General features: G+C 43.8%; 1 protein-coding gene across 5 annotated transcripts in view; it reads right to left on the bottom strand.

Moving 5' to 3' along the window:
* Acin1 (apoptotic chromatin condensation inducer 1) overlaps positions 1–25,607 on the bottom strand; it is a 47,089-nt gene that overhangs the window by 11,231 nt on the left and 10,251 nt on the right. The window contains exons 5-8 of one of the 5 annotated variants that reach the window (XM_008839890.3): positions 16,430–16,518; positions 12,288–13,532; positions 11,508–11,726; positions 9,945–10,060 (exon numbers count right to left, since the gene is read on the bottom strand). In XM_008839890.3, coding sequence (XP_008838112.2) covers positions 9,945–10,060; positions 11,508–11,726; positions 12,288–13,532; positions 16,430–16,518 — 1,669 coding nt within the window. Of the gene's footprint in view, positions 1–420; positions 482–748; positions 910–9,944; positions 10,061–11,507; positions 11,727–12,287; positions 13,533–16,429; positions 16,519–25,607 lie in introns of those variants that run through there. The other 4 variants (XM_017799833.2, XM_029566836.1, XM_017799832.2 and 1 more) reach the window with 4 other exon arrangements.

Raw genomic sequence — 25,607 nt, 5'->3', positions numbered from 1 at the left:
TGACAGAAATGGGGAAACCAAGCCTCCCCAGACCAACAACCACTACCAGAAAACTGAGCCTTTCCCACAGGCTGTCCAGCACTCAGAGGTCAGAGAAGCCTCCCTAGGGTAAGCAGGGAAGGATGCACGAATTGAGGGGGAGGCAGAATCAGGATTGGGCCCCCAGCTAACAGGCCCCCACAGAAACACGTGATTTGATTGCTTAAATCTAGAAAAAAGGCTTATCAAAAAACAAAACAAAATAAACAACCTATTTCTCAGAGAGGGCAATTGGGGCCAATTAGAAACCGAGCAGGAAGGACAAAGGGAGAAAGCAGAATGCCTGAAAACAAACCAAAATGAAAGAGTGAAAGCCATGAGGAAGGCACGGAAGACAGGCGAGCTGGAGGGACAGGCACGGTGGAAATGTGAGGCTCTCACCCTTCTTTGCTGTCTGATAACATGATTTTTTTCTCCCCCTGGAAGTGCTGTTTATCCCTTTCTGGAATGGAAGAAATAACAAAAGCCAAACAAAAAAAAAAGACCTAAAAAAATTAAAAAAAACAAAAACAAAAACAAGCAAACCAAATAAACCACCTTCCTTGTCCGGAGATCCCACCACCTCCTCCCAGCCACCCCATCCAGAAAGAGAAAACGGAGATGCAGCAACTGGGGATCCAAAAAAATGGTAAATGGAAGGGGAGGTGGTGGTGGAGCGGGGAGGCTAAAATAGATCTGGCTCTTAAGAGATAAGCGGTTAAGTCCTCACGGCAAACCCCGAGTTCGGCTGGATGGGTCTCTCTGGAGGAAGAGGAGGAAGAGGGCCAGGCTGTTGGTAGTAGCTGGCTCTATTGTATTGGCGAAGCGGCAGCGATCAGCCGGAGACATGCAGGGGAGCCATCTTGCCACTTACCCAGCAGCCCGTGTGTGCGGATGGGGGAGGGCCCTGATGCAGCAGGGGAGGGGAAAGAGAAGAGGGAGGGAGCTGAGTGAGCAAGGTTCTTATCCTCTGGCAGGCCACCGGGAGTCAAGCTGGCTCCAGAGGCTAGGCCTTTTCCCTTCTTTTCTCAGGTTACAACAGCTACAGAGGTCTAGAGCCACAGGGCCTGGGTGCTTTCTCCTAGTCGTCCCAGGGGGCAAGGGAGTGGCCAGGTGGGGAGGACCTACAAAGTTAGAGCTGCCTGATTGGAAGATCCAAATCAAGGGAAGGGAAACAGCAGAGTTGGGAACGAAAAATGATCAAAAGAAAAAAGATAAAGTCAAAGTAGAAAAATGATTAAGGATCTAAGTTTCCATTCCCCCCTCAGAACAGAGCACAGCAATCTTCTGTGCTCTCCACTCCACACCCAGGAAGCAAGTGGGCTGGAACTGTCACTATACAATCTCACTGGGAACCTGCTGGCTTACGCTGGCAGTGACCACAAGTGTAAGCCTGCCTGTCTCCCAGGAATGGCGGAGGGAGTGGGCATGGGGTGAGAGTTCTTTTTCCAAATTACCAGTAGAGAAGAGGGTGGGTGTCTCTGAAGAGATGATGGTATAATTTGTTTCCTAGCCTTTAATAAGTCCACTTGGCCCCAGGGTAAACAGGGCAAGGAGACCTTGCATAGTTAAAGCTTGAGGGCACTTCTTGAAGCCCTAAGGAAAGGGTTCTGAAATAGACACTGGAGGCTAGAGACTGTTACCTGGGCAGGGGAGGGTGAGATCACCTGAGCAGGAAAAAAAAAGACTAGAGCCAAGCAAAAAATACTAATCATGGGCATCCCTGTAGCCCCAGCTGGCCTGGAACTCACTATGTAGACACCAGGCTGACACATTCACAAAGATCCACTTGCCTCTGTCTCCCAAGTGCTGGGATTAAAGGTGTGCACCGCTATGCCTGGCGAACAGCAAGTGTTCTTAACTGATGAACCCCCTTTCCAGCCTCTCAGTATCTCATTTTTAACATCAGAATTTTACAAGAATGAAAATTTCTCTGCTGCTTAAAATGCTAAACTCACATGCCAAATGCATGCTAAAGTGCATTTATCATGTTTATGAAAAAAAACTTTTAGGTTTATGTATTACCGAAACATCATATTTATGTATTACTTTAAAGTTCCTTTCACGGCCGGGCGTGGTAGCCCACGCCTTTAATCCCAGCACTTGGGAGGCAGAGGCAGGCGGATCTCTGTGAGTTCAAGCCCAGCCTGGTCTACACAGTGAGTTCAGGAGACTAGGGCTACAGGGAGACCCTGCCTCAATAAGACCAAAAAAAAAAAAATAATAATAATTCCTTTCACATGGTGGTCTCTGCTCAGAATATAAGGCAAGACCCTGTCTGAAACAAAGAAACCAACAAAAGTGATCTCAGGAATGAGACTGGCTAGGATCTAAACTTGGCGCTGGCCCTGGCTCTTACAAATTGAGTGATAATGGCCAAATTCAATCCTTTCTTGTGTATGTCTCTTAACCTATAAAGTACAGGTAATAACAATTTAATCACGTAGCAAGTATTAAACTCTCTATGGGGCTTAAGAGATGGCTCTGCGGTTAAGAACACTGGCTGTTCTTGCAGAGGACCTGGGTTCGATTCCCAGCACCCACATGGCAGCTAACAACAGTCCATAACTCCAGTTCCAGGGGAATCCAATGCCCTCTTCTGACCTCTGTGGGCTGTGCATAAAAGAAAGTATTAACTCCGTGAAGTCTGGCTTGGATGATACTCCATGTCTAGGTAAGAGTAAAAGTGTACGTGTCACTGTTTCATAGGATGTCTGAAGTTTTTATTGACACTCAGAGGTAAGCCATTCAGTGGTTAGGATGACAGGTTTTAACAATGCCCTTATCAGTGGGCATAATAAACATTAATTTACCAGTCACCCACCTCCACTCTGCCAAGTTCCTCAAGAGTAGGGAGTAGGTGCTTTAGCTTCTAGTTCAGTGCTTACATAAACATGCCACCATGTATTTTTTATTTATTTATTTTTGGCGGTGGGGTGCCGTGGCCAGCAACCAGACCCCTGCCTATTTTTTATTTAATTAAAAAAATTTCATGTGTATGCGTGCATTGCCTGCGTGTAGGTAAGTGCACCCATATCATGCAATACCTGCGTAGGACAGAAGAGGCTGTTGGATCCCCTGGAACTGTAATTACGGACAGTTGTTAGCTGCCATGTCGGTGCTGGGGTTCAAACCAGGGTCTTCTGCAAGAACAGTCAGTGTTCTTAACCACTGAGCCACCTCTCCAGCCCTGCCACTATTTCTTAATTACAGTGTAATGGTGGGTACCAAGTGAATACTTAATAAATTCTTGCTGACTTAAAAGGTTTCTTCCTTTTCACATTTTTTTTCACGTATGTGTGTGTGTGTGTGTATGCATGTTTGTGTACATGTACTGGTATGTGCAAGTGTGGGGGGGGCGGGGAGGGGTACGTTGGGAATCCTCCCCCTCTTCCACCTTATTCACAGAGGCAGGGCCTGTCAAACCAGAGCCTGTGGATATGGCTAGTCTTGTCAGCCAGCTTGTTCTGGTGATTCCTGCCTTCCAAGGGTAGAATTACAAGGTAGGCCACCAGACCCACCTAGACCTGGGGAATCAGACTCAGCTCCTTAGAACTCCAGTCCTCATTTTAGTGTGGCAAGCACTTTAACCACTGAGAAATCTCCTCAGCTCCTAAAAGTTTTCTTGAAAAACATTTTTACAGCTGGGTGTGATGGCACATGCCTTTAATTCCAGCCCTCAGGAGGCAGACGCAGTCAGAGCTCTGTGCGATCGAAGTCAGTCTGGTCTACATAGTGAGTTACAGGCACTACAGGGAGACCCCGTCTCAAAAAGACCAAAAAAAAAAAAAAAAAATTTTTTTTTTTTTTAACAGTATCATCTCACAAAACGTTAACTTCAAACATCCTCAAATCAATGTTCCCTGTCCATCCGTTGTCCTAAAACATGTCCAGCTGTTAAAATGCCTTTTCAGAAACAGTTGTAGGAAGACTATTCTGCTACTGGGAATTTATTATTATTTTTTTCATGCATGGTCTCACTAGATAGTTACTGGATAGATGTTGGCCTGGACACACTGACGCCCAGCCTGGTTCTGAACTCAAAGTGCTCCTCCTGCTCAGCCTCTTGAGTGCTGAGACAGCTGCCAAGAGCTGCCAGCTGTGGCCTGTTATTGGAAATCTTATATCCCCCTTAAAAATATGAATAATTCCATTTTCCCCTCAGCCTTCAAAGCACAGGAGGTTTGTGCCTTTTATTTCTCCATGATGAATTTTGTGGGACCCAATAATTTATTTTCAGAAAATGATAAGGAATCTTTGAAACTGTCATTTTTAGACAAAAAGCATGCTTCTCTCTTATTTAAAAGTTCTTGAACAAATGTTCCTGATCTGTAAAGATCCTGATCTGCAAAGATGTGATGTACTGGGAACAAAAGAGGGTCCAGGGATCCATAAAAGCAAATGCCACACAAAGCACATGGCCCGAAAGAAAAGGACTTAAACATTAACATCACACCATGATATGAATGACTAACAGAAACTAATGAAAAGGCAATTCCTATTGACAAGCAGGTTTGAAATTTTGTCATTACAAAAAACTGATGTGGAGCTAAGGATCTGATATGAAAATTTAATAATACTGAAACTTGATACTCTCAGGACATTACCAGTTTGGTTTTGCTTTTTTGAGAGTCTCCCTGTAGCCCCAATTGGCCTGGAACCCGCTATGTAGATCAGGCTGGCCTTAATCTCACAGAGATCTACCTGCCTGACTCTGAGTGCTGGCATTAAAGGAGTGTGCCAACATACCTGGCTTATTTTTTTTTCAATTTTAAAATTTTATTTATTATTTTTATTTTATGTGTATGAGTGTATGCCTATGTGTAGGTAGGTGGCACCTGTGTCATGAAATGCCTGTGGAGGTCAGAAGAGGGTGTCAGATCCCCTGAAACTGGATATCCAGTTAGCTATCCTCTGTTAGCTGTCATGGGTGCTGGGAACTGAACCTGGGTCCTCTGCAAGAACAGCCAGTGCTGGTAACCATTGAGCCAGCTCTCAATTCCCTGCATTTTTTGTCTCACTATATAGCCCCAGCTAGCCTGAAACTCCCTACATATGTAGACCAGGCTGGCATCAAACTCATAGCGATCTGCCTGCCTCTGGAGTGCTGGTATTAAAGTTGTATACCACCATACCCTGCCTCCACCTCGTTTGAGAGAGGGTCTTTCTTGTGCAAGCCGCCCATCTCTACTTCCACAGCACTGGGAGTACAAGCAGGCATCACCATGACCGGCTTTTCTTATACAGGCACTGGGGATCAATCTCATGTTCTTGTGCTTACAAGGCAAGCACTTTACCAACTGAGCAATCACTTCTGCTCCAATCCTGTTGTCTTTTTCTTTTTTTGTGACAGGGTGTCACTATGTACCTTTGCAAGCCTAGAACTTGATATGCAGACCAGGTTGGCCTGAACTCATAAAGATCTGCCTACCTCTGCCTCCCAAGTGGAGGGATTAAAGGTGTGTGTTATCACATACATACAGCCTTTCTATTTAAAAAAAAAATTTTTTTTTGGTCTTTTTGAGACAGGATCTCCCTGTAGCCCCAGCTGTCCTGGAACTCACTATGTAGACCAGGCTGGCCTTGAACTCAGAGATCCACCTGCCTCTGCTTCCCGAGTGCTGGGATTATAGGCGTGTGCCACCACACCCGGCTTCTATTTTTAAACTTTTTAAATGTATTTTTATTTCACGTATGCCTGGGATGGGCAGGAAACCAAGGTTGAGCCACCAATTATCTTTTCTATTTAGTACTTAAAAATGACTCCACTTTTAAAACTGGCAAGAGTTCTAGAAGGCTGCCAGGATAGTAAGATCGAGAATGTTGTGAATTGGTTGCTTTGGTTTTTTTTTTTTCTTCTGGTCTTTTTTGAGACAGGGTCTCCCTGTAGCCCCAGCTCTCCTGGAACTTGCTCTGTAGACCAAGTTGGCCTTGAACTCGGAGATCCACCTGTCTCTGCCTCCTGAGTGCTGGGCCTAAAGGTGTGCACCACCACATCCGGCTTGACAGTTGTAATGTAGGTAAATTCCACAAAGATTTATTTACAAACTCAACACCAGAGAAGCCCCATGAGTGTGGGCTTTTTGTTAGGTTGTTGAACAAATTGCTTCTATCAGGTACTGAGAAGGACAATGGATAGTCTCAGTATTTACCCACAGGGCCTATCACCTTGTCAGAATCAACACAACTAGATTATTTCATCCATAAAATGAAGGTCAAAGCCACATCTACCAGTGGAGAAACACTCTGTACATAAACTCCAAGCTTCACATACCCCAGAACTAAATGGGGGAAAAAACCAATAAATCCAGAAGTGAAGGCATTTCCAAGCAACAGAAAGTCTTTCTGGCCAGCTATGATGGTACATGCCTTTAATCCCAACATCCCAACATTCTGGAGGGCAGAGGTAGGCAGATCTCTGTAAGAGTGTTATCAGTCTGGTCTATACTTCGAGTTCCAAGTTAGATGGGGCTACAGGAGACTCTATCTCAAAAAAGAATAAAAAAGGGGGCTGGAGAGATAGCTTCATGGTTAAAAGCACTGGCTGCTCTTCCAGAGATCTGGGTTTGGTTCCCAGCACCCACCTACATGGTAGCTAACAACTGCAGTTCCAGAAGATCTGACACCCTCTTCTGGCCTCTGCAGGCATTGCAGGACATGGATGCACTTATATACATGCAGGCAAAACAGTCATATAACAGAAAAACAAATTTTTTTTGGTCTTCCTAAGACAGGGTTTCCTGTAGCCCCAGGTGGCCTGGAACCCACTATGTAGACCAGGCTGGCTTCAATCTCACAGAGATCCACCTGCCTCTGCCCCGAGTGCTGGGATTAAAGGTGTGCGCCTCCACGCCCAGCAACATAAAAAATCTTTTAAAAAAATGTAAAGTCTTTCTTTTGCTACAATCCTACAGAATAACTGGAACTTTGCAGTTGCTTCTCAAGGTACAGCCATAAGTTCTTCAAGCTGTGAATACCCACTTCACAACTGCTAGTGTACAGAGCTCATGCTGTACTGTCACAGAATAGGGAAGGTGGCATTATGTCTGAATGCTCGGGAAAGGAAGATTTCATCATCAGTGGTATGGCTGGGGAATTCTGAATACCTTCTAGTGTCCATTGAGTTTTCATTTTATGGTCCCAGGAGAAAAACCCTTTTCAAAAGGATCCACCTCAAAACAGAAAAAACTGCTTCAAATGAAGTGAGCCTTTGGTTTGTAAACCAAAAATACAATGACCACGAGATGGCAGCACAAGCAAGACCGGCAGAGCACAAGAGGGTCATGGAAGTCACAAGGAGATCAAGGAGATGGGCGAGCAGGCCACTTGCCCCCCACCCTCCTGAATTCAGAGTTAGAAGACAGCAGGAGGCTCTCAGCAGGGTGTAAACCATCAGACTATATTGGTGGCAGAATTAAAACAACACACAAAAATTATGGAATGACTTGAGGCCAAGTATCTACATAGGACATTTTCCAAAACAATTCAGAATTCCTGGTGTTTAAAAGCTAAGCAAGCTTATTCCCACAATGCTTCATTTTTAAATTTCCCACGAGAATTCGAGACTTTGAAGCCAGTGATTTTGAGTCAATTCTTTTTTTGTTTTTTGAGATAGGGTCTCACTAGTAGCACTTATTGGCCAGGAACTCACAGAGCTCAGCCTGCATGTGTGTTAAGTTCACCTGTGTTGTGCAATGCCTGTGGAGGTCAGAAGATGGAACTGGATCCCCTGGAACTAGAGTTATGGAAGGTTGTTAGCTGCCATGTGGGTGCTGAGAATCAAACCTAGGTCCTCTGCAAGAGCAACCAGAGCTCTTAATCACTGTATTATCTCTCCAGCCCACTTTTTTAAAAATGTAAACTCTGAGGTCTCACCTTAGCTCAGGCAGGCCAAGGATGACCTTGAATTTCTGACCCTCCTGCCTCTACCTCCACCTATGTGCCACCAAGCGTCCTCTCCCTCTCTCTCTTCTCTTCTTTTGGGGCAGCCTTTATATTTATCCCAGACTAGTTTTGAACTTTCAATTTTTCTGCCTCAGTCTCCCCAGTGCTAGGATTATTGCAGTTCTGCACCACCACTGGTTCAATAACTTAATTTATAATACAAAGTTCAGAGTAATGGGTATTCAACAACAAACTTAATTTGATACAGATTATTTCAGGAGGCAGAGGCAGGCAGACCTCTGTGAGACCAAGGCCAGCCTGGTTTACACAGTGAGTTCCAGGTCAGCTGGGGCTCAGGGAGACCTTATCTCAAAAATAAAAAAATAAGTTAACGAATGAAGGTATGAATGGTAGGTAGTGATCAGGGAAGTCCAATCCTATGCCATTATTCCTTTTTGCTTTGTTTTGTTTTCTAAGACAGGGTTTTAGCTCAGGCTGACTTCAAACTCACAATTCTCTTGCCTCAGCCTCAAAATAGTAGGATTATAGGCATGTGCCAACCATGCCCAGCTTGTGTGCCTTTAACTTTTTTTTTTTTCTGTCTTTTTGAGACAGGGTCTCCCTGTAGCCCCAGCTGGCCTGGAACTCAGAGATCTGCCTGCTTCTGAGTTCTGGGACTAAAGGTGTGCACCTTTAATGTTTTTTTTCCCCTAAGGTCTTGATATGCAGGCAGTAGCTGGCCTGGAACTTGCTATGTAGCCACTTGACCTCAAGCTTGTGGCAATTCTGTTTCTTCCTTGAATGCACTGCTGTATGCATGCATGCCCGCCCGCCCGTCTGTCCGTCCATCCATCCATCCATCCGTTTGTAAAAGGGTTTCATGTAGCTGCCCTCAAGTTTGTTATGTAGCCATCGGAGTCCTCATCCTCCAGCTTCTATCTCCCAAGTGCCAGGATTACAGGTGCACTACTATGTCTAGCTTCTAGACCCTCCTTTATTAAACTGAGTTCTTAGGCTCAAATGTAACTGGGGAATGTAGGTTAAAACAATGAGTTAGAGTGGGGCGTGGTGGCCCATGCCGTTAGGCACAGCACTGGGGAGACAGAGGCAGGTGGATCTCTGTGAGTTCAGGGTCAGCCTGGTCTAAAAAGCAGTTCCAGACCAGGGAAACCCTGTCTCAAAAAGACCAAAACAAACAAACAAACAAACAAACAAACAACATTGAATTAGGATTCCTGGTGTTTGCTATTTAAAGGAGTGGTGAGTGGCCCATTTTTGCTGGAAGGTCCTAGCTGTAACACTTCTTATGCCCTGACCACTATTTTTCAGACTACCTTAAAGTTTTGGGAGTTAAGAATTGATATTCTGTGGGCTGGTGAGTTAGTTCAGCAGTTAAGAGCACTGGCTGCTCTTGCAGAGATTGGGGGTTCAATTCCCAGCATCTACATGGTGGCTAACAATCCATAACTCCAGTTCCAGGGGAATCTGATGCCCTCTTCTGACCTCTGGGGGCAATGCACAACACAGGTGCACTTTCACATGCAGGCAGTGTGTGCGAGCGCGCACATGCGCGCGCGCACACACACACACACACACACACACACACAAAGAACTAATATTCTAGGGCTAGAGTGAAGGCTCAGTTGTTAAACACACTTGCTGCTCTTCCAGAAGACCTAAGTTTAGTTCTCAGCACCCACATCCAGTAGCTCATAACGACCAGGGAACACAATACCCTCTTCTGACCTCCAAGCACATCTTCATGTGTGGCATATACAGATAGACACACATATGCATTAATTTCTATACGTGTGTGTGTGTGTATATATGTGTGTGTGTGTGTGTGTGTGTGTATATATCCCATCTTTTAAAAAAAGGTTGAGGTCTTATTGTAAAAACACTGAAGTCTATCCAGATAAAAGTCTATGTTTATGTTTTAAAAGGAAACTAGGACTGTGTAGCCAAAGAATCAACCCTAGGGAATAAAGAACTAGCCCACAGTCATACATCCTTGTGCACTCCAACTGAGCCGTATTACTTACACAATGTGATGAATCTTTTCTGATTCTGGTAGCTGAGAGGTCGATGTTTCTGAGGTTTGTGGCTGTGTGGCAGCTGGGGGCTCTGCCTCTTCAGCTTCACACTTCTTTGGGCTCTCCTGTTAACAGACAGCCAAGACAAACACCACAAAGGATTTAAACCTGCTAGGTTCCTTTCCTTCCACTTGGAACTAGAAAAAGGCAGCATAGGACACACCTGGTACCATGTTCACACATAGCCCTCTTTTATCTTTTTTATTTTAGAATATGGAATGGAGTGTGGCTTAAGGATAGGTCCTTTAAGACTTTCTAACTGGGCCTGGTGGCTTAGGCCTGTAATCTCAGCACTCAGGAGGCTGGAGTAGGAGGAGTGCAAGCTTCAGGTCAGCCTGGGCTACATAGTAAGACCCTGTCCTAAAATAGAAAGTAGTAAAAACAGGTCTAGAGACATAGCTTAACGGTACTACTTGCCTAGTATGTGTAAGGCTGTATGTGGGTTTCATCCCTAGTGCTGGGGGAGGAGGCTTCTATGAGAGCTGAGAATGTGGCTCTGTGGTTGAGTACTTGCCTAACATGTACAAGACCCTAAGTTCCATCCCTAGCACTACAAGAGAAAGGGGGTGGGCTTTCTACGGCAGCATTCTCAGTATTTACTAGATAGGAGTGAGGATTGTGGGGATTGAGCCTGCGGTATCTTGCTTGCTCAGCACGCACTCTATCACTGAGCAGTAACCCCTAAAATTCTCTCGAACCCCCCCCCCCGCAGATTTTTTCTGCGAGAGGGTCTTGCTGTATCACCCAGGCTGGGCCCTGAATTCAAAGTAATCCTCCTGTCTCAGGCTCTTTAGTACTGAGATTATAGGCTATACCATCATGCCTGGCTCTAAAACGATTTCTCTCTTTATTAAATTGAGAAAAGGCTTCCCCTTGGGGGTAGATAAATGAAGAGTTCTGAGGAAGGACTAATCTTCTGTTATTTGGAGATGAAAACTCTGTTCAACTTTATACAGAGCTTCCACTAACCAGGAGTTGGCAATGAGTAAAGACTGCAAATGCACTGTGATGTGCATACCTCCACACAGGGACAAGTACAGGCCACACACATGCACACTCACACACAAAATAAATAAATGTTAAAAGAAACAAAAGGATTAATAGGTGTTAAAAGAAAAAAAAGGATTAATAGGTGTCCTCAACCCCCTGCATTTCTTGAGTCCTGTCCAGATTTTTTTTTTTGGGGGGGGGGTCTTTTTGAGACAGGGTCTCCCTGTAGCCCCAGCTGTCCTGGAACTAACTATGTAGACCAGGCTGGCCTTGAATTCACAGAGATCTGCCTGCCTCTGCCTCCCAAGTGTTGGGATTAAAGGTGTGCGCCACCACGCCCGGCTCTGTCCAGATTTTTTGATTCTGCAGTTAAGACAAATGGGGAGGCTGAGGTAGGAAGACCATGAGTTTGAGGGTGGCCTGTGCTACACAGCAAGACCCTATCTCAGAAACACTAAAAAACAAACAGGAAAATGATGTCTCATCCCCAGTACCCTCTAGGGAAGAGATGCAACAGCCTACCTGCTCTGGCTGTAACCTCAGGAGCACATGCTTTTCGGTTGGCTCAGGCTGGCTCAGATGCCTCACGGGGAGAGAGGATGAGGAGGTAGAGGTCCCTGCCTTTGGTTCAAGGACCTGCAGCTGTGCCACCGGTGGAACTGCAACCTCCTGAGTAGAAGAGGGATCTTTGGTTTCAGCATAGCTGGTGTTGCTATCCCTGGAGACTCCAGGACTCAAAGACTGAAGAAATGAAATGAAACAGGCAAATTACTTCATATTGTATATACTGGGGAAGAGATAATTATGAATGGATGGTATATATTCAGAAGATCAATTATATTTCCAGCTTTTTTTTTTGCAACAGGGCCTGAAGTAGCCCAAACTAGCTTTGAATTTGGTATGTAGTGAGGATGACCTTGAATTCCCAATCCTTTTGCTTCTACCTCCCAAGTACTGGAATTGAAGGCATGTGCCATCATCCCTGGCCTTCCTCTAGTTTTGTCTCTGTCTTGTTTAATGATCTCCAACTATCTAGTCAACAAATTTACTAAGATTTACACCCTCAAGAAACTTATGTGTTTAGCAGTAGAGTAAGTGGATTCAACATTCTCTGTAATAACCAAAGGGATTCAGAATGAAAAGGGACCCCAGTTAGTGATCAATGAATTGATTCTATAATGAAAGGAAAGTTAACAGTGATCTGGAGCTTAAAGGAGGCCTCTTCTATTGATGTTAAAAATGATTGCAGGGTTTTCAGGGTTTCAAAATTACTGAAGCACACACAGGATCCTTCATACTCACTTTCCTGCTGCTGCTTGATGCCGAACGGGAACGGGATCGGGAACGAGACCTGGACTCTGATGTTGACCTGGAGCCCGTCTTGGGTCTATCATGAGGGTTGGCATGAACTCGTGCTTGGGATACATCTCTCTGCTTGGATCTTGGAGATGAGTGACACTGGGAGGCTGAACTGTCAGGAGAGCGAGATCGGGATCTAGAACTAGAGGAGGATGAGGACCGGCTAGAGGATGAGTTTGCTGACCGCTTCAATCTGCGGCTTGGGAAAAGCATATGAGAAGCCCTTTGGCCTTCTTTCTGTTCCAAAGACTGATGCTTCATAGGTTCCTCAGTGATCCCTTTGGTGGGTGCTAATTCCTCTATTTTTAGAGGGAGTGGGTGAGCAGATGTTTCTGACTCAGTTTCAGGGCCCTTCTGGGTAGAGTCTTCAGTCAGCATTTTTTTCTGAACCAGAGGCAGGACACTCTCCTCTGACACTCTCCCTGTTGAAGATTCTGCTTTGGTGTCTGTAGGACTTGACAAAGGGGACAGGCCTTTCACCAACTGGATACTATGCTGAGACACTAAGAGCTCCCTGGTTTCAGCATCTGCATTAGGAGGAGATAACTGAATGAGGACAGGCGGCGCAGGGCCTTCCACAGGCTCGACTTCTTCCTCATCCTGGCGTTGTATATGAGGTGGTGGAGATGATGCTTCCTTGGTAAGTAAGGGTGGGGGAGTTTCCACCTCACTGACTGTTTGCCCTGGCTGTAGCACAGTAGAGGCCTTCTCCAAATCTTCAGTCAGCTGAGGTGGGGAAGGGGACTGTGACTTTTCCTCTAAGCCCTGTGAGGATTTTATTTCGTTTTCTTCCTGAAGGAAAGAAACTATCTCTGTCTCTTGCTGCTGTTTGGCCAGATGACTTCTTCTAGATTCTTCCTGGGATCTTGTGACTCGCCCTCCTTTCTCTAATCCTTCCTGTTCCTGGGGTCTTACGGTTTGGGGTCTCTCATCCAGTACCTCTTCTGGTTTTGCTCTGGGGACCTCTTCCCCCTCTTCATCCTCAAACTGTTTCAGGACTGGTGCCTCTCTAGATTTCTGTCCCTCATCTACATCGTCCTCCTCTTCATCATCCTCTTCCTCCTCCTCCTCTTCCTCCTCTGTTTTTAAATTTCGATCTCCTCTGATTCTCAGATTTCTAGATGGCGTTTCTTGATCTTCTTCTTCCTCAGCAGCCTGGCTGCCCTCAGAGAGTTTGGATGCTTTTGCCTGAAAAAAGAGAGACACAATGGCTTCAGGTACATTTGTTCATATTTAACAGAGGAGAAAAAAGTATCTCATAGGATACTCTTAGGAAGGAGAGTTCAATGACATACATGTTCAGCAACACAAACACATGACACAGTAATCACACTATAGTTCTTTACCCCTGAAGAATAGTGAACAAAAGGAACACAATAATGAAACTGCTCTAATTCATTTTTTAGCTTTACAGCTTTAAATTTATTTTATATTTTATTATTATTATTATTATTATTAGTCTTTTTGAAGCAGGGTCTCCCTGTAGCCCCAGCTGTCCTGGAACTCACTATGGAGACCAGGCTGGCCTTCAACTCAGAGAGATCCACCTGCCTCTGCCTCCCAAGTGCTGGGACTACAGGCATGCACTACCACGCCCGGCTTACTATTTTTTACCTTTTTTTTTTTTTTGAGACACGGTCTCTTTGTAACTCCAGCTGACCTAGAACTCACTATGTAGATCAGGCTGGTCTTGAACTTACAGAGATCTGCTTGTCTCTACCTCCTAAGTGCTGGGATTAAGCCACCACACTCAGCTATTATTTTTTATCTTATGTGTATGAGTGTATCTCCTGCATGGGTGTAAGTGTATCCATGTTGTACAATGTCCAAGGAGGTCAGAAGAGGGTGTCAGATCCCCTGGAACTGGAGTTATGGACAGTTGTTAGCTGCCATATGGATGCTGGAAATCGAACCTGGGTTCTCTGCAAGAGTACACAGTGCTCTTAACCACTGAGCCATCTCTCCAGCCCCTGCTTTATACTTTTACAATAAATATGAGCAGATCACCTAGAAAGCAGGTTTTTTTTTGGCCTATTTGAGACAGGGTCTCCTGTAGCCCCCAGCTGGCCTCGAACTCACAAAGATCTGCCTGCTTCTGCCTCCTAAGTGCTGGGATTAAAGGCATGTGCCACCACACCTGGCCTATTATTTTTTTTTAAATATATTTTATTACTTTTGTGAATTGCTTGCATGTAAGTACACCCGTGTCATGCAATGCCCAAGGAGGTCAGAAGAGGGTGTTGGATCCCCTGGAACTGGAGTTATGGACCACTGGTTGCTGCCATGTGGGTGCTGACAAACCTGCATCCTCTGCAAGAGTAGCCAATGCTCTTAGCTGCTGAGCCATTCTCCAGCCCTTGTCACTTAGTACTACTTATAACATTTTTCTTTTTTTTTCTTGTCATTTCATCTCTCTGAGTTATAATACTACACCCCGCCTCCACTCCCCCTCCACTTTCTTTTTGAGATTAGGGTCTTAAGCCCAGTCTGGCCTCAAACCCAGTGACCCTCCTATCTCTGCATCCTGAGTGCTGGGAGTTCAGGGGTGTGACACCAATACCTAGGCCTGTCATATCTTTGCATAGTCAATTACACTATACATTCACTTTTGCATTGTGCTCCCTTAACATTTCATATACTTTTTTTGTTTTTTTGAGACAGGGTCTCACTATGTAGACTAAGCTGACCCTGAACACAGAGAGATTTGCCTGTCTTTGCCTCCCAAATACTGGAATTAAAGGTGTGTACCAGCATGCCCACCTCTGTTTCATGTAGTTTTAAGGTTTTAATGGAATGATTATGTCCCATCTTGTCTTATGTGTTTTAATATAGACCAGGGGCTGGAGAGATGGCTCAGCTGTTCTTGCAGAAGACTTGGGTTTGAATCCCAGCACCCACATGATGGATAACAACAGTACATAACTTTAGTTCCAGGGGATCTATAGCCCTCTTCTGTCCTCCACAGGCACTGCATGACATGGGTGTACTTACAGACATACAGGCATAAGACTGCTACACATAAAATAAAAATAACTAAATAAAAATTAAAAAGAATATAGACCAGCCTATTTCCTTTTTTTAATTTAAAAAATTATACAATTGTGTGTGTGTGTGTGTGTGTGTGTGTGTATACTTGTGTGAGTGCCACTGCATGTATGTGAATGAACACCTTGGTTCTCTTCTTCCACCATGTGGGTCCTAGGGACTGAACTCAGGTCATCAGGCAAGTACCTTTACTCACTGAGCCATCTTGCTCTCATTATTTGCATCATATATATACATATACATATGTATGTTGACAGCATGGTAGCACATGTCTGTAACTCCAGCATTGGGAAGGTGAGGCAGCAGTCTTTTTCCAGTGAGACCCTGTCTCAAGAATTAAACAAAAGTTAAAAATATAAGTATCTATCTAGGGGCTGGAGAGATGGCTCAGCGGTTAAGAACACGGCTGTTCTTGCAGAAGACCTGGGTTCAAATCCCAGCACCCACATGGCAGCTAACAACTGTCCGTAACTTCAGTCCCAGGGGATCTGACAGCCTCTTCTAACCTCCACAGGCACTGCATGACACAGGTGCACTTATCTATATGCGGGCAATACAAGCATACATATAAAATAAAAAATAAAAATATTTTTAAAAAGTATCTGTCTAAAAGTCTGAAAACCAAAGCAGATCTAAATAACAAAACTACAAAAATAACATTAAGGGGCTAGAGAGATTGCTCGGTGGTTAAGAGAACTTACTGTTCTTGCAGAGAAACCAGGTTCAGTCCCCAGCACCACCTGGCAGCTAACAATGGTTATAACTTCAGTCCCAGGGGATCCAATACCCTCTTCTGACCTCTGAGGGCATTACATGACATGGGTGCCCTTACACACATGCAGGCAATATACTCATACACATAAAATAAAAACAAAATATTTTGGAAAAAAAAACCCACCCAAAATAACATCAAAAAGATGACAAAAATCAGAAAGAAGTGATTACATAGAAATCTAGACACTGACTCACAAACAGTCTGAGAAGGAAAAAGCAGCCAAAGCACTGGATGAAGTGTTGCATGCTCAGTAGGTCTGAGTTACCTGTCTGACCCGGGATGATCGTCTTTCTCCTTTCCTTGGTTTCTCATCATCAGATTCACCTTTCTCTTCAGAAAAAGAGGTACTCTTTCCTATCAAATAGAAGAAAACCAAGTCAGATTCATGACATAAAAGCACTCATTCATGACTTTTTTTTTTGGTTTTTTGAAACAGTCTCCCTGTAGCCCCAGCTGGCCTGAACTGACTATGTAGACCAGGCTGGCCTTGAACTCAGAGATCTGCCTGCCTCTGCCTCTCAAGTGCTGGGACTACAGGCTGGGGCCACCACGCCTGGCTAACTTTTCTAAAACCCAACCAATCATGACCTACATGTTTCTTAGTACATATCTTTATACGTTTAGTTCATATCCAAGCTTGAGACTAAGTGAGCCCTGAGGGTTCTTATTAATGACTCTTGTTGTGCAAGGTGGGAATATGCTCAATACCTCAAAGTCCAATTAACGTATTACAATTAACTCAAAAGCAAATGTGCAAGAACTTTAAGTTGTTTATCAGGGATACAGAACTAAAAGGTGTGCCTATTTGTATAGAGTGTTCTGTTATCCTGAAGCAGAACTGAAGATTGTACCATTCTGAAGTCGGGAGTGATTTTGGAAGCCAAGGCCTGAAGACTGCCAGGAGTTCTAGGCCAGCATGAGCTACATGGTGAGGTCTAGGCCAGCCTGGAACACACTGTGAGACTGACCCTTGTCTCAAAAACAAAACACAAGAAACAAACAGCAAAACAAACAAAATAGGAAAAAACAACAATCAAGTCTTTACTCCTCTGTATTCATCTTTTTTCTCCTTCCTTCCAGTACTGGGAACTGAACTTAGGCCCTTGTCTATGCTAAGTTAGCACTCTACCATTGAGTTACATCCCCAGCCCCTTCTTTGGCTTGAAAGGGTATTTACTGTAGCCCCGGCTGGCCTGGATATTTCTTCCTCAGATTCCTGAGTGCTGGGATTTACACACCTGAGCCATGCTAATTCTATTTGCTGGGTTTCATCAAAATATTATAATGTACCAATCTGTACATTATAAACTCGAGAATTAAGTACAAAAGTTGTTTTGTTGTTGTTTTTAAAGGGCAGTTAGGGATACAGCTCAGGAGTATGGAGTGCTTGGCCAGCAAGTAAAACATCCTAGGTTAAACCAATACCAAAAACTAAAAAAAGGAAAAGAAGTACACAGACAACTTTTTCAGGGTCTTAAAGTTCCTAGAAATTAATTCAAGCTAATTGGACAGGGCTTCAGGACTGGGTTATCTTAAGTATGTTTTATACACTGTAGCTCCAGTTAGACTTTTTCCCCCATGGGAAAAAAGGTATCTTGACAACTAACATCATCCAGATCATCATCCAGAATAAATTCATGTAAAACTGAAAACAGTATCACCACCATTCCATATGGACAAATCACTTAAAGTAGTTTGAGTCTCAATGTCTCAACTAAGAAAAAGAAGAGAGCCTACTGTGGTAGTGCACGCCTTTAATTCCAGCACTCAGAAGGCAGAAGTGGGTGGATCTCTCGAGTCTGAAGTCAGCCTGGTCTACACAGTGAGTTTCAGACAGCCAGAGATACAAAGTGATACCCTGCCTAAAAAAATGACTGAGTGAAAGTAATAAAGAAAGGAAAGCAACAGAGAGGAGATGAACTAGACAACTGTTTTCTACCAGTATTAGAATATTACACAGAGGGGCTGGGGTACAGCTCTGTGTGTGGCAAAGATATGCAGAATGATAATATGAGTGATGTGAACTAGTTTAGAGGACAAAGAGGCAGGGTATTATTTAGTAGTAGAATACTCGTCTAACATGCGTGAAGCTGGCTTCTGGGTTCAATGCCCAGCACTGGAAAAAAAAGTATAATTATATTCCAAATTTAATCAGCTAGATTTGGGCTCAAGTTTAATATAGCACAGGAAGTTTAAATGTAGGCTGGAGACACAGCTCAGATGTTTAGTGCCTGCCTAATAGGTACAAGGCCTTAGGTTCAACCTCAAACACCACTCCCTGAAAAAGTTTAATCAACACACACAAAACCATGTTTTACATTCATTGTATTTAAACTAGAGAAAATGATTCAGATGATATAAGTGCTAACCCAAGATCTTCTATTTTATATCTATATCCCAATAATCTAAAATGAACTAGGCTTTGCTTCTAAAATAACAAAAAAACCAAAGTAAAACTAATAAAATGAACTAGAAGACTGCACACATTAGAAAACTTTATTCAATGATCATCTGAAGGTCTAGCATTTCATATCTAGGTGAATAAAGAACTGAATTAAAGCTGTTTAGACAGGAAGAATGTGATACATAGTGACAGTCCAGACTACTGCAAACATCTGAAAGCATCTTAAGACATCAGTGACTAGATTACATAATTTCATAATTCAGTGAATGAAATAGGTCAAATTATAAAACAAAGCTGAAAGAATTTTCCATGAATTTTAAGCAAAGCTCCTTTACAGCAGAAGAGAAAGAAGTAAATGTATCCTAATTTAAGCCAAAACAAGGCCAGGCATGGTGATATATGCCTGGATTAATCACAGGACACGGGAAATGGAAAAAAAAGGGCAAGGAGTTCAAGGCTAGCCTGGGCTTCATGTTGACTTCAAGGCCACAAAAAGTGAGACAGTAAGCTCAAAAAAGCAAGGGCAGGTGGCACATACCTTTAATCCCAACACCCAGGAGACCGAGGCAGGCTGGTCTCTGTGAATTCAGGCCAGCATAGTCTACATAGCAAGTTCCAGGCCAGCTAGGGCTACGGGAAGACCCGTCTCAGAAAGACCAAAAAATGGAGCTGGAGAGACGGCTTCGGCTAAGGGAACTTGCTGCTCTTCCAGGGGATCTGAGTTCAGTTTCTAGCATCCACATTGGGTGGCTCACAACCACATGTGCTCTAGCTCCAGGGGATCCTGCACCATCTTCCAGCCTCTGTGGGCACCCACATACTCATGGCATTTACAGACTTACACTCAGATACAAATAAATAAAAGTAATAAAAATAGCCAGGCGTGATGAACATGCCTTTAATCCCAGTAGTCAGGAGGCAGAGGCAGATAGATCTCTGTGAGATCAAGGTCAGCCTGATCTACATAGCGAGTTCCAGACCAGCTGGAGCTACAGGGAGACCCTGTCTCAAAAGAGGACCCCCCCCCAAAAAAATCATTTTTTTTTTTTTTAAAAAAAAAGCAAGGGTTAGAGACATAGCGTAGCAGAACAGTGCTGGTCTACCATGGAATCAAATCACAACCAATGAAAAAAAACTGAAATGAAACAGGTGTATATAAAGTAGGTTAGAAAGGGGCTGGAGAGATGGCTCAGCAGTTAAGAACACTGGTTGTTCTTGCAGAAGACCCAGGTTCGAATCACAGTACCCACATGGCAGCTAACTACTGTCCGTAACTCCAGTCCCAGGGGATCTGACAGACTCTTCTGACCTCCTCAGTCACTGCACAACACGGGTGCACTTACCTACATGCAGGCAATACATGCATACACATAAAATAAGTAAAAATTAAGTAGGTTAGAGATACATTTCTTTATGGGCAAAAGAAAGTTTTATTGAGTTGCAATTTTAAATTAAATATACACAAGATTAACAGCTTCATCCTGCACCTACTGTAAACTGTAGGCTACTGAACTATATTTTTTGAAATATTTATTTATTTATTTATTTATTTATTTATTTACTTTTGGTCTTTTTGAGACAGGGTCTCCCTGTAGCCCCAGCTGGCCTGGAACTCACTATCTGCCTGCCTCTGCCACCTGAGTGCTCGGATTAAAGGCATGCGCCACCACACCCGGCTACTGAAATTTTTATTTATTTTTATTGATGTGTATGAGTGTATTGCCTGCATGCGTGTTAAGTGCACCCGTGTTGTGTGGTGTGTGCGGAGGACAGAAGAGGATGTCAGATCCCCTGGGACTGGAGTTATGGACAGTTGTTAGCCACCATGTGGGTCCTGGAATTTGAATTTGGGTCTCCTGCAAGAACAGCCAATGCTTTTAACCGCTGAGACACCACTCCAGCCCCTGAACTATGTTACTATTATTTTTTTTTCTTTCTTGAGACAGGGTCTCCTTGTAGCTCCCGCTATCCTAGAACACACTATGTAGACCAGGCTGACCTCGAACTCACAGAGATCTGCCTGCCTCTGCCTCCCAAGTGCTGGGACTAAAGGTGTGCACCACCACACCGGGCTGAACTATGTTATTTAAAAAAAATTTTATTGGCCAGGCGTGGTGACTCACACCTTTAATCTCAGCACTTGGGAGGCAGAGGTAGGCAGATCTTTGTGAGTTTGAGGCTAGCCTGGTCTACACAGTGAGTTCCAGGACAGCTGGGGCTACAAGGAGACCCTGTCTCAAAAAACACACACACAAAAAAAAAAATTTATTATTTTTATTTTATGTGTATGAGTGTTTTGCCTGTATGAGTGTAAATGCACCATGCTGTACAATGCTCTGAGACCAGAAGAGGGCATTGGATTCCCCTGGAACTGGAGTATGGACAGCTGTTAACTGTCATGTGGGTGCTAGGAATTGAATCCAGGTCCTCTGCAAGAGCAGCCAGTGCTCTTAACTGCTGAGCAGTTTGTTTTCTTGAGACAGGGAATTGCTATGTATCCCGAACTCTTCCTATTCTGCTGCTGGTTTCCTGAGTGCTGAGACTTTGGGAATATGCACCATACTCAGAAAAGTAGTTTCTTTATCCCAGTAAACAAGTCCCTGGTCAGAATTTATAGGACCCAAGTAAGGCAACTACAGATCACAGCCAAGACTACAAACAGGGTACCCTTAGATATGCATAAGCAGTAGCAATGAAGACACCTGGTAATAATCCAAACTTAAATAGTACTTAGTCTTCTTAGGAATTTGTTCAGCATTTCCCTAGAGTCTCACATTCCAGACTTGTGGAAAGGAGTAGAGCTAAGACAAAGGCTGGGTCAGCACACCTGTGCTTGGTATCTTGTTATAGAATCTGTGTGGACAGTGGGGAGGAAGGTCAGGGAAGAAGCCGATGTTCCAAATACACATTTCAATATGTGTTTATATTTTTCCTACTATAAGTGGGTTTTTTTGTCTTCTTGAGACAGGGTCTCTCTGTAGCTCCAGCTGACCTGGAACTCGCTATGTAGACCAGGCTGGCCTTGAACTCACAGAAATCCACCTGCCCCTGCCTTCCGAGTGCTGGGACTAAAGGTGTGCGCCACCACGCCCGGCCCTAAATGGGTTTTTAAAACAGTCTAGCAGGGCGTGGTGGCGCATGCTTTTAATCCCAGCGCTCGGGAGGCAGAGGCTGGCAGATCTCTGTGAGTTCGAGGCCGGCCTGGTCTACATAGTGAGTTCCAGGCCAGCTGGGGCTACAGGGGGACCCTGTCTCAAAAAGACCAGAAAAAAACAAAAAACAAAAAAACAAAAAACAAACAAACAAACAAAAAAACATTTAGGGCTGGCAAGATTGCTCAGTTTGTTCAGTGAGTAAAGGTACCTGTTGCTAAGGCTGACAACTTGAGTTCAATCTCTAAGCCCCACATGGTGAAAGGAAAAAAACAACCCCCAAAGTCGTCCTCTGACCTCTACACACACACAACATGTACACATACACATGTGCAAAATAAATAAAATGTAATTTTTTAAAAAGTATATCTAAAGGCAGACACCTTTAATCCTGGCACTCAGGAGGCAGAGGCAGGCGGATCTCTATGAGTAACATAGTGAGTTCCAGGCCTGTTGGAGCTACAGGGCAACCCTGTTTCAAAAAAAACAAAAACCGAAACAAAACAAAATGTAAAAAAGCACATCTAAGGGGGCGGGGGGTTGGAGAGGTGGCTCATCTGATAAGAACACTTGCTTCTCTTGCATAAGACCTGGGTTTGGTTCCCAGAAACCACATGACAATTCACAACCATCTCCAACTCCAGTTCCAGGGAATTGAGCACCCTCTGCTGGCCTCCTCGGGCACTGGTGGTGCCATACATAAATGTAGGCAAAAACACTCACATATAAATTAAAAATAAATAAATTTTAAAAATATGTAAGGGAAATAAGGATTTTTGTACATGCAGTTATGATACAGAAGGACATCTAGGCATCTTCTGCCCATAAAGGGTGGATACTGACTCCCAACATCTCAGAAAAATTTGAAGGGGCAGAGATAAAAGAAATTATGGCAGGGGCTACAGAGTATTCAGTGTTTAAGAGCACTGACTGTTCTTGCAGAGGACCCAGGTTCGATTCCCAGTATCCACAAGGCGGCTGAGAACCATCTCTAACTCCAGTTCCAGGGCATCTGACACCCTTTCTGACTTCTATGGGCATTGATAACATGGGTATATTTACACACATGCAAGCAATACATTCATATATATAAAATAATAATAGAAAAAGAAATCACAGGAAAGTCAGGGAGGATTTAAAAACCTTTGTACTGGATTTTGTTCATAATGTATAAATAAGAGATTGCTGGAATATAAGCCGAAGATCCTAATAAAATATAATTGTGAAAAACTACTCCTCCAGTCATGTATAACTTGAATTATTCAACAAAAACACTTGAAGATTTTGAAAAAAATGTAGAGTCCCAGGATTCACATTCTCTAAGATTTATAGACTAGGGTCCAGGAATCCATAGTCTTTTTTTGGAGACAGGGTCTCACTATGTAGTCCTGGTTGCCTGGAACTTGCTATGTAGACCAGGCCTGCCTTGAACTCATAGAGATCCACCTGCCTCTGCCTTTGAGCCCTTGTGACTAAAGACTAAAGGCCCGTGCACCCTACCCAGAGGAATCCATAATCTTAGACTACAAATACAAACAAAATACCTCAGGTGTCACTAGTGATTAACAAAATGTTACCAGGAAGCAGTAGTCAACCAAAATCTTATTACTAAAGAGTAAAGAGAGATATGGCACGAAATTTGGCTAAGTACCTAAATGGAGTGGTAGTTTACAGTTCCAGCAGTGCTTAGTGAGATAAGCCTTAATTCCTAGTGTTTGCTCACACTATTTCAAGTATAGAGAACGTCAGTCTTTCATGTCAATAAACTGTTAACAATGGTAGCTTCTTATTTTGAGTGTGCTTTGTTTGATTTAAGACAGGGTTTTGCTATCTAGACACTGCTGACGTGGTACTTGTGGCAATCCTCCCACATCAGTTTCTCAAGCGCTGGGATAACAGACTATGCCTGGTTTCTCTCCCTTTTTTTTTTTTTTTTTTTTTGAGGCAGGGTCTCCCTGTAGCCCCAGCTGTCCTGGAACTCACTATGTAGACCAGGCTGGCCTTGAACTCACAGAGATCCGCCTGCCTCGTTCCCTTTTTTAAAACATATTTGAGTACAGCTGTGTATGTAGGTCAGAGGGACAGTTCTCTCCTTCCACCGTCTGAGTTCTGGGGATTGAACTCAAGTCATCAGTCTTGACAACAAGTACTCTTGCCCAGTGACTGAGCCATCTCATCACCTGATCCGCCATTTATTTTGGCAGTGCTTATGTCTGATCCCAGGACCTAACGCATGCTAGTCAAGTACTCTACCACTGAGCTACATCCACAGCCCTGCACTACATCTTTTCAAAAAAATGTATAATTTTTTATTGAGTTTTGTGGATTTCATATAATAGATGTTAATCAAATTTAGACCCCCTTGACCATCTGCACCCCACCCACACATCTTCTTTAAAAAAAAAGTTCTAGTTACATTTTATTGGCCACCCTGGCCTATACAATGAGTACCAGGCCAGCCAGAGCTACAGTGAGAAACTATCCAAAATAAAATAAAATTTTAGTTATTTTATGTGTGTATGTGTGTGTGGGGCATGTGCACATCACACTGCACATGCGGTGGTCAGGTGACAATTTGTAGGAATTGATTTTCTTCTACTGCGTGGGATCCAGAGATCCAACTAAGGTTGACAGGTTTGGCAGCAGGCATCTTCACCCACTTAGCCCCTTAAGTCTTTACCTCATTTCACCCCTTTCTATTTTTATTTTATGTGTATAAGTGTATTGCCTGCATGTGTGTAAATGCACCTGTGTTGTTCAATGCCTTCAGAGGTCAGAAGAGGGCACCAGATCCCCTGAAGTTGTATTTACAGATGGTTGTTAGCTGCCGTGTGGGTGCTGGGAATTGAACCCAGGTCCTCTGCAAGAGCAGTCAGTGATCTTAACCACTGAGCCACCTCTCCAGCCCATCCCTCTTTATTTTTCATATGGGGTCTTGATAAGCTCCCCAAAAGACTACAACTCACAATCCTCCTGCCTCACCCTCTGAGTAGCTGGGATTGTATGTACGTACCACTAGGCCTGGATGCATCGTTATGTTCGGTGAGATTCACATCTCAGCCAAAATTAGAAGTAGTAAAGTTTCCAGCATAAAACATGTTTTCTAATTTACTTCCCACTGCTCTCTTTCCCCCTCTGGGTATAGCTGCAGTAGTTCTGATGATGACATAAAGTACTGAGGACTGCCTAGCCTATCTAAATCTGTGCATTTGAAACCCATTTCTTTCGGGATCCAGTCCTCATTTACATTTAAAATTTTATTTAGAACTGAAAGACTTTTTTTGGTGTGTGTTCATGTGTGTGTATACACGTGTGTGTGAGTATGGAGGCTGGAAGATATCCTCCAGTTTCCTCAAGTACCATCCACCTTGTTTTTTGAGACAAGCTCTCTCACAAGGTAGGAGCTTGTTAAACAGGCTAGGGTAGTAGTTGGTGAGTCCCAGGGATCCCATCTCTACTTCCCAGTGCTGAGATTACAAGTGTGGTATGTCACCATATCCAATACCCCACCCCCGGCCATGGGTTCTGGGGATCAATCTCAGGTACTCAAGTACTTTACTAACTGAACTAGTTCCCTAAGCCTTGGAAGAGAGCTCCCCACCTTTTAGTTTTTATTCATTTTTATTTCATGTGTATAACGGTTCTGCCTGCCTGTGTGTAAGTGCACCCATGTAGTGCAGTGCCTGTGGAGGGTAGGACAGCCGCCATGAGGTGCTGGGATTCAAACCCAGTCTTCTGCAAGAACAGCAAGTGCTCTCAACTGCTGAGTCATCTCTCCAGTTGGGAAGATCTCTTTTTGTTTTGTTTTGTTTTTTTTGGTATTTTTTGAGACAGGGTCTCCCTGTAGCTCCAGCTGTCCTGGAACTCACTATGTAGACCAGGCTGGC

This window comes from Nannospalax galili, unplaced genomic scaffold (assembly GCF_000622305.1).
Source record: "Nannospalax galili isolate Female #2095 unplaced genomic scaffold, S.galili_v1.0 scaffold1119, whole genome shotgun sequence".
NCBI lineage: Eukaryota > Metazoa > Chordata > Mammalia > Rodentia > Spalacidae > Nannospalax > Nannospalax galili.
Note: the sequence above shows the minus strand (reverse complement) of the source record. Positions and strands in the feature narration are given on the sequence as shown.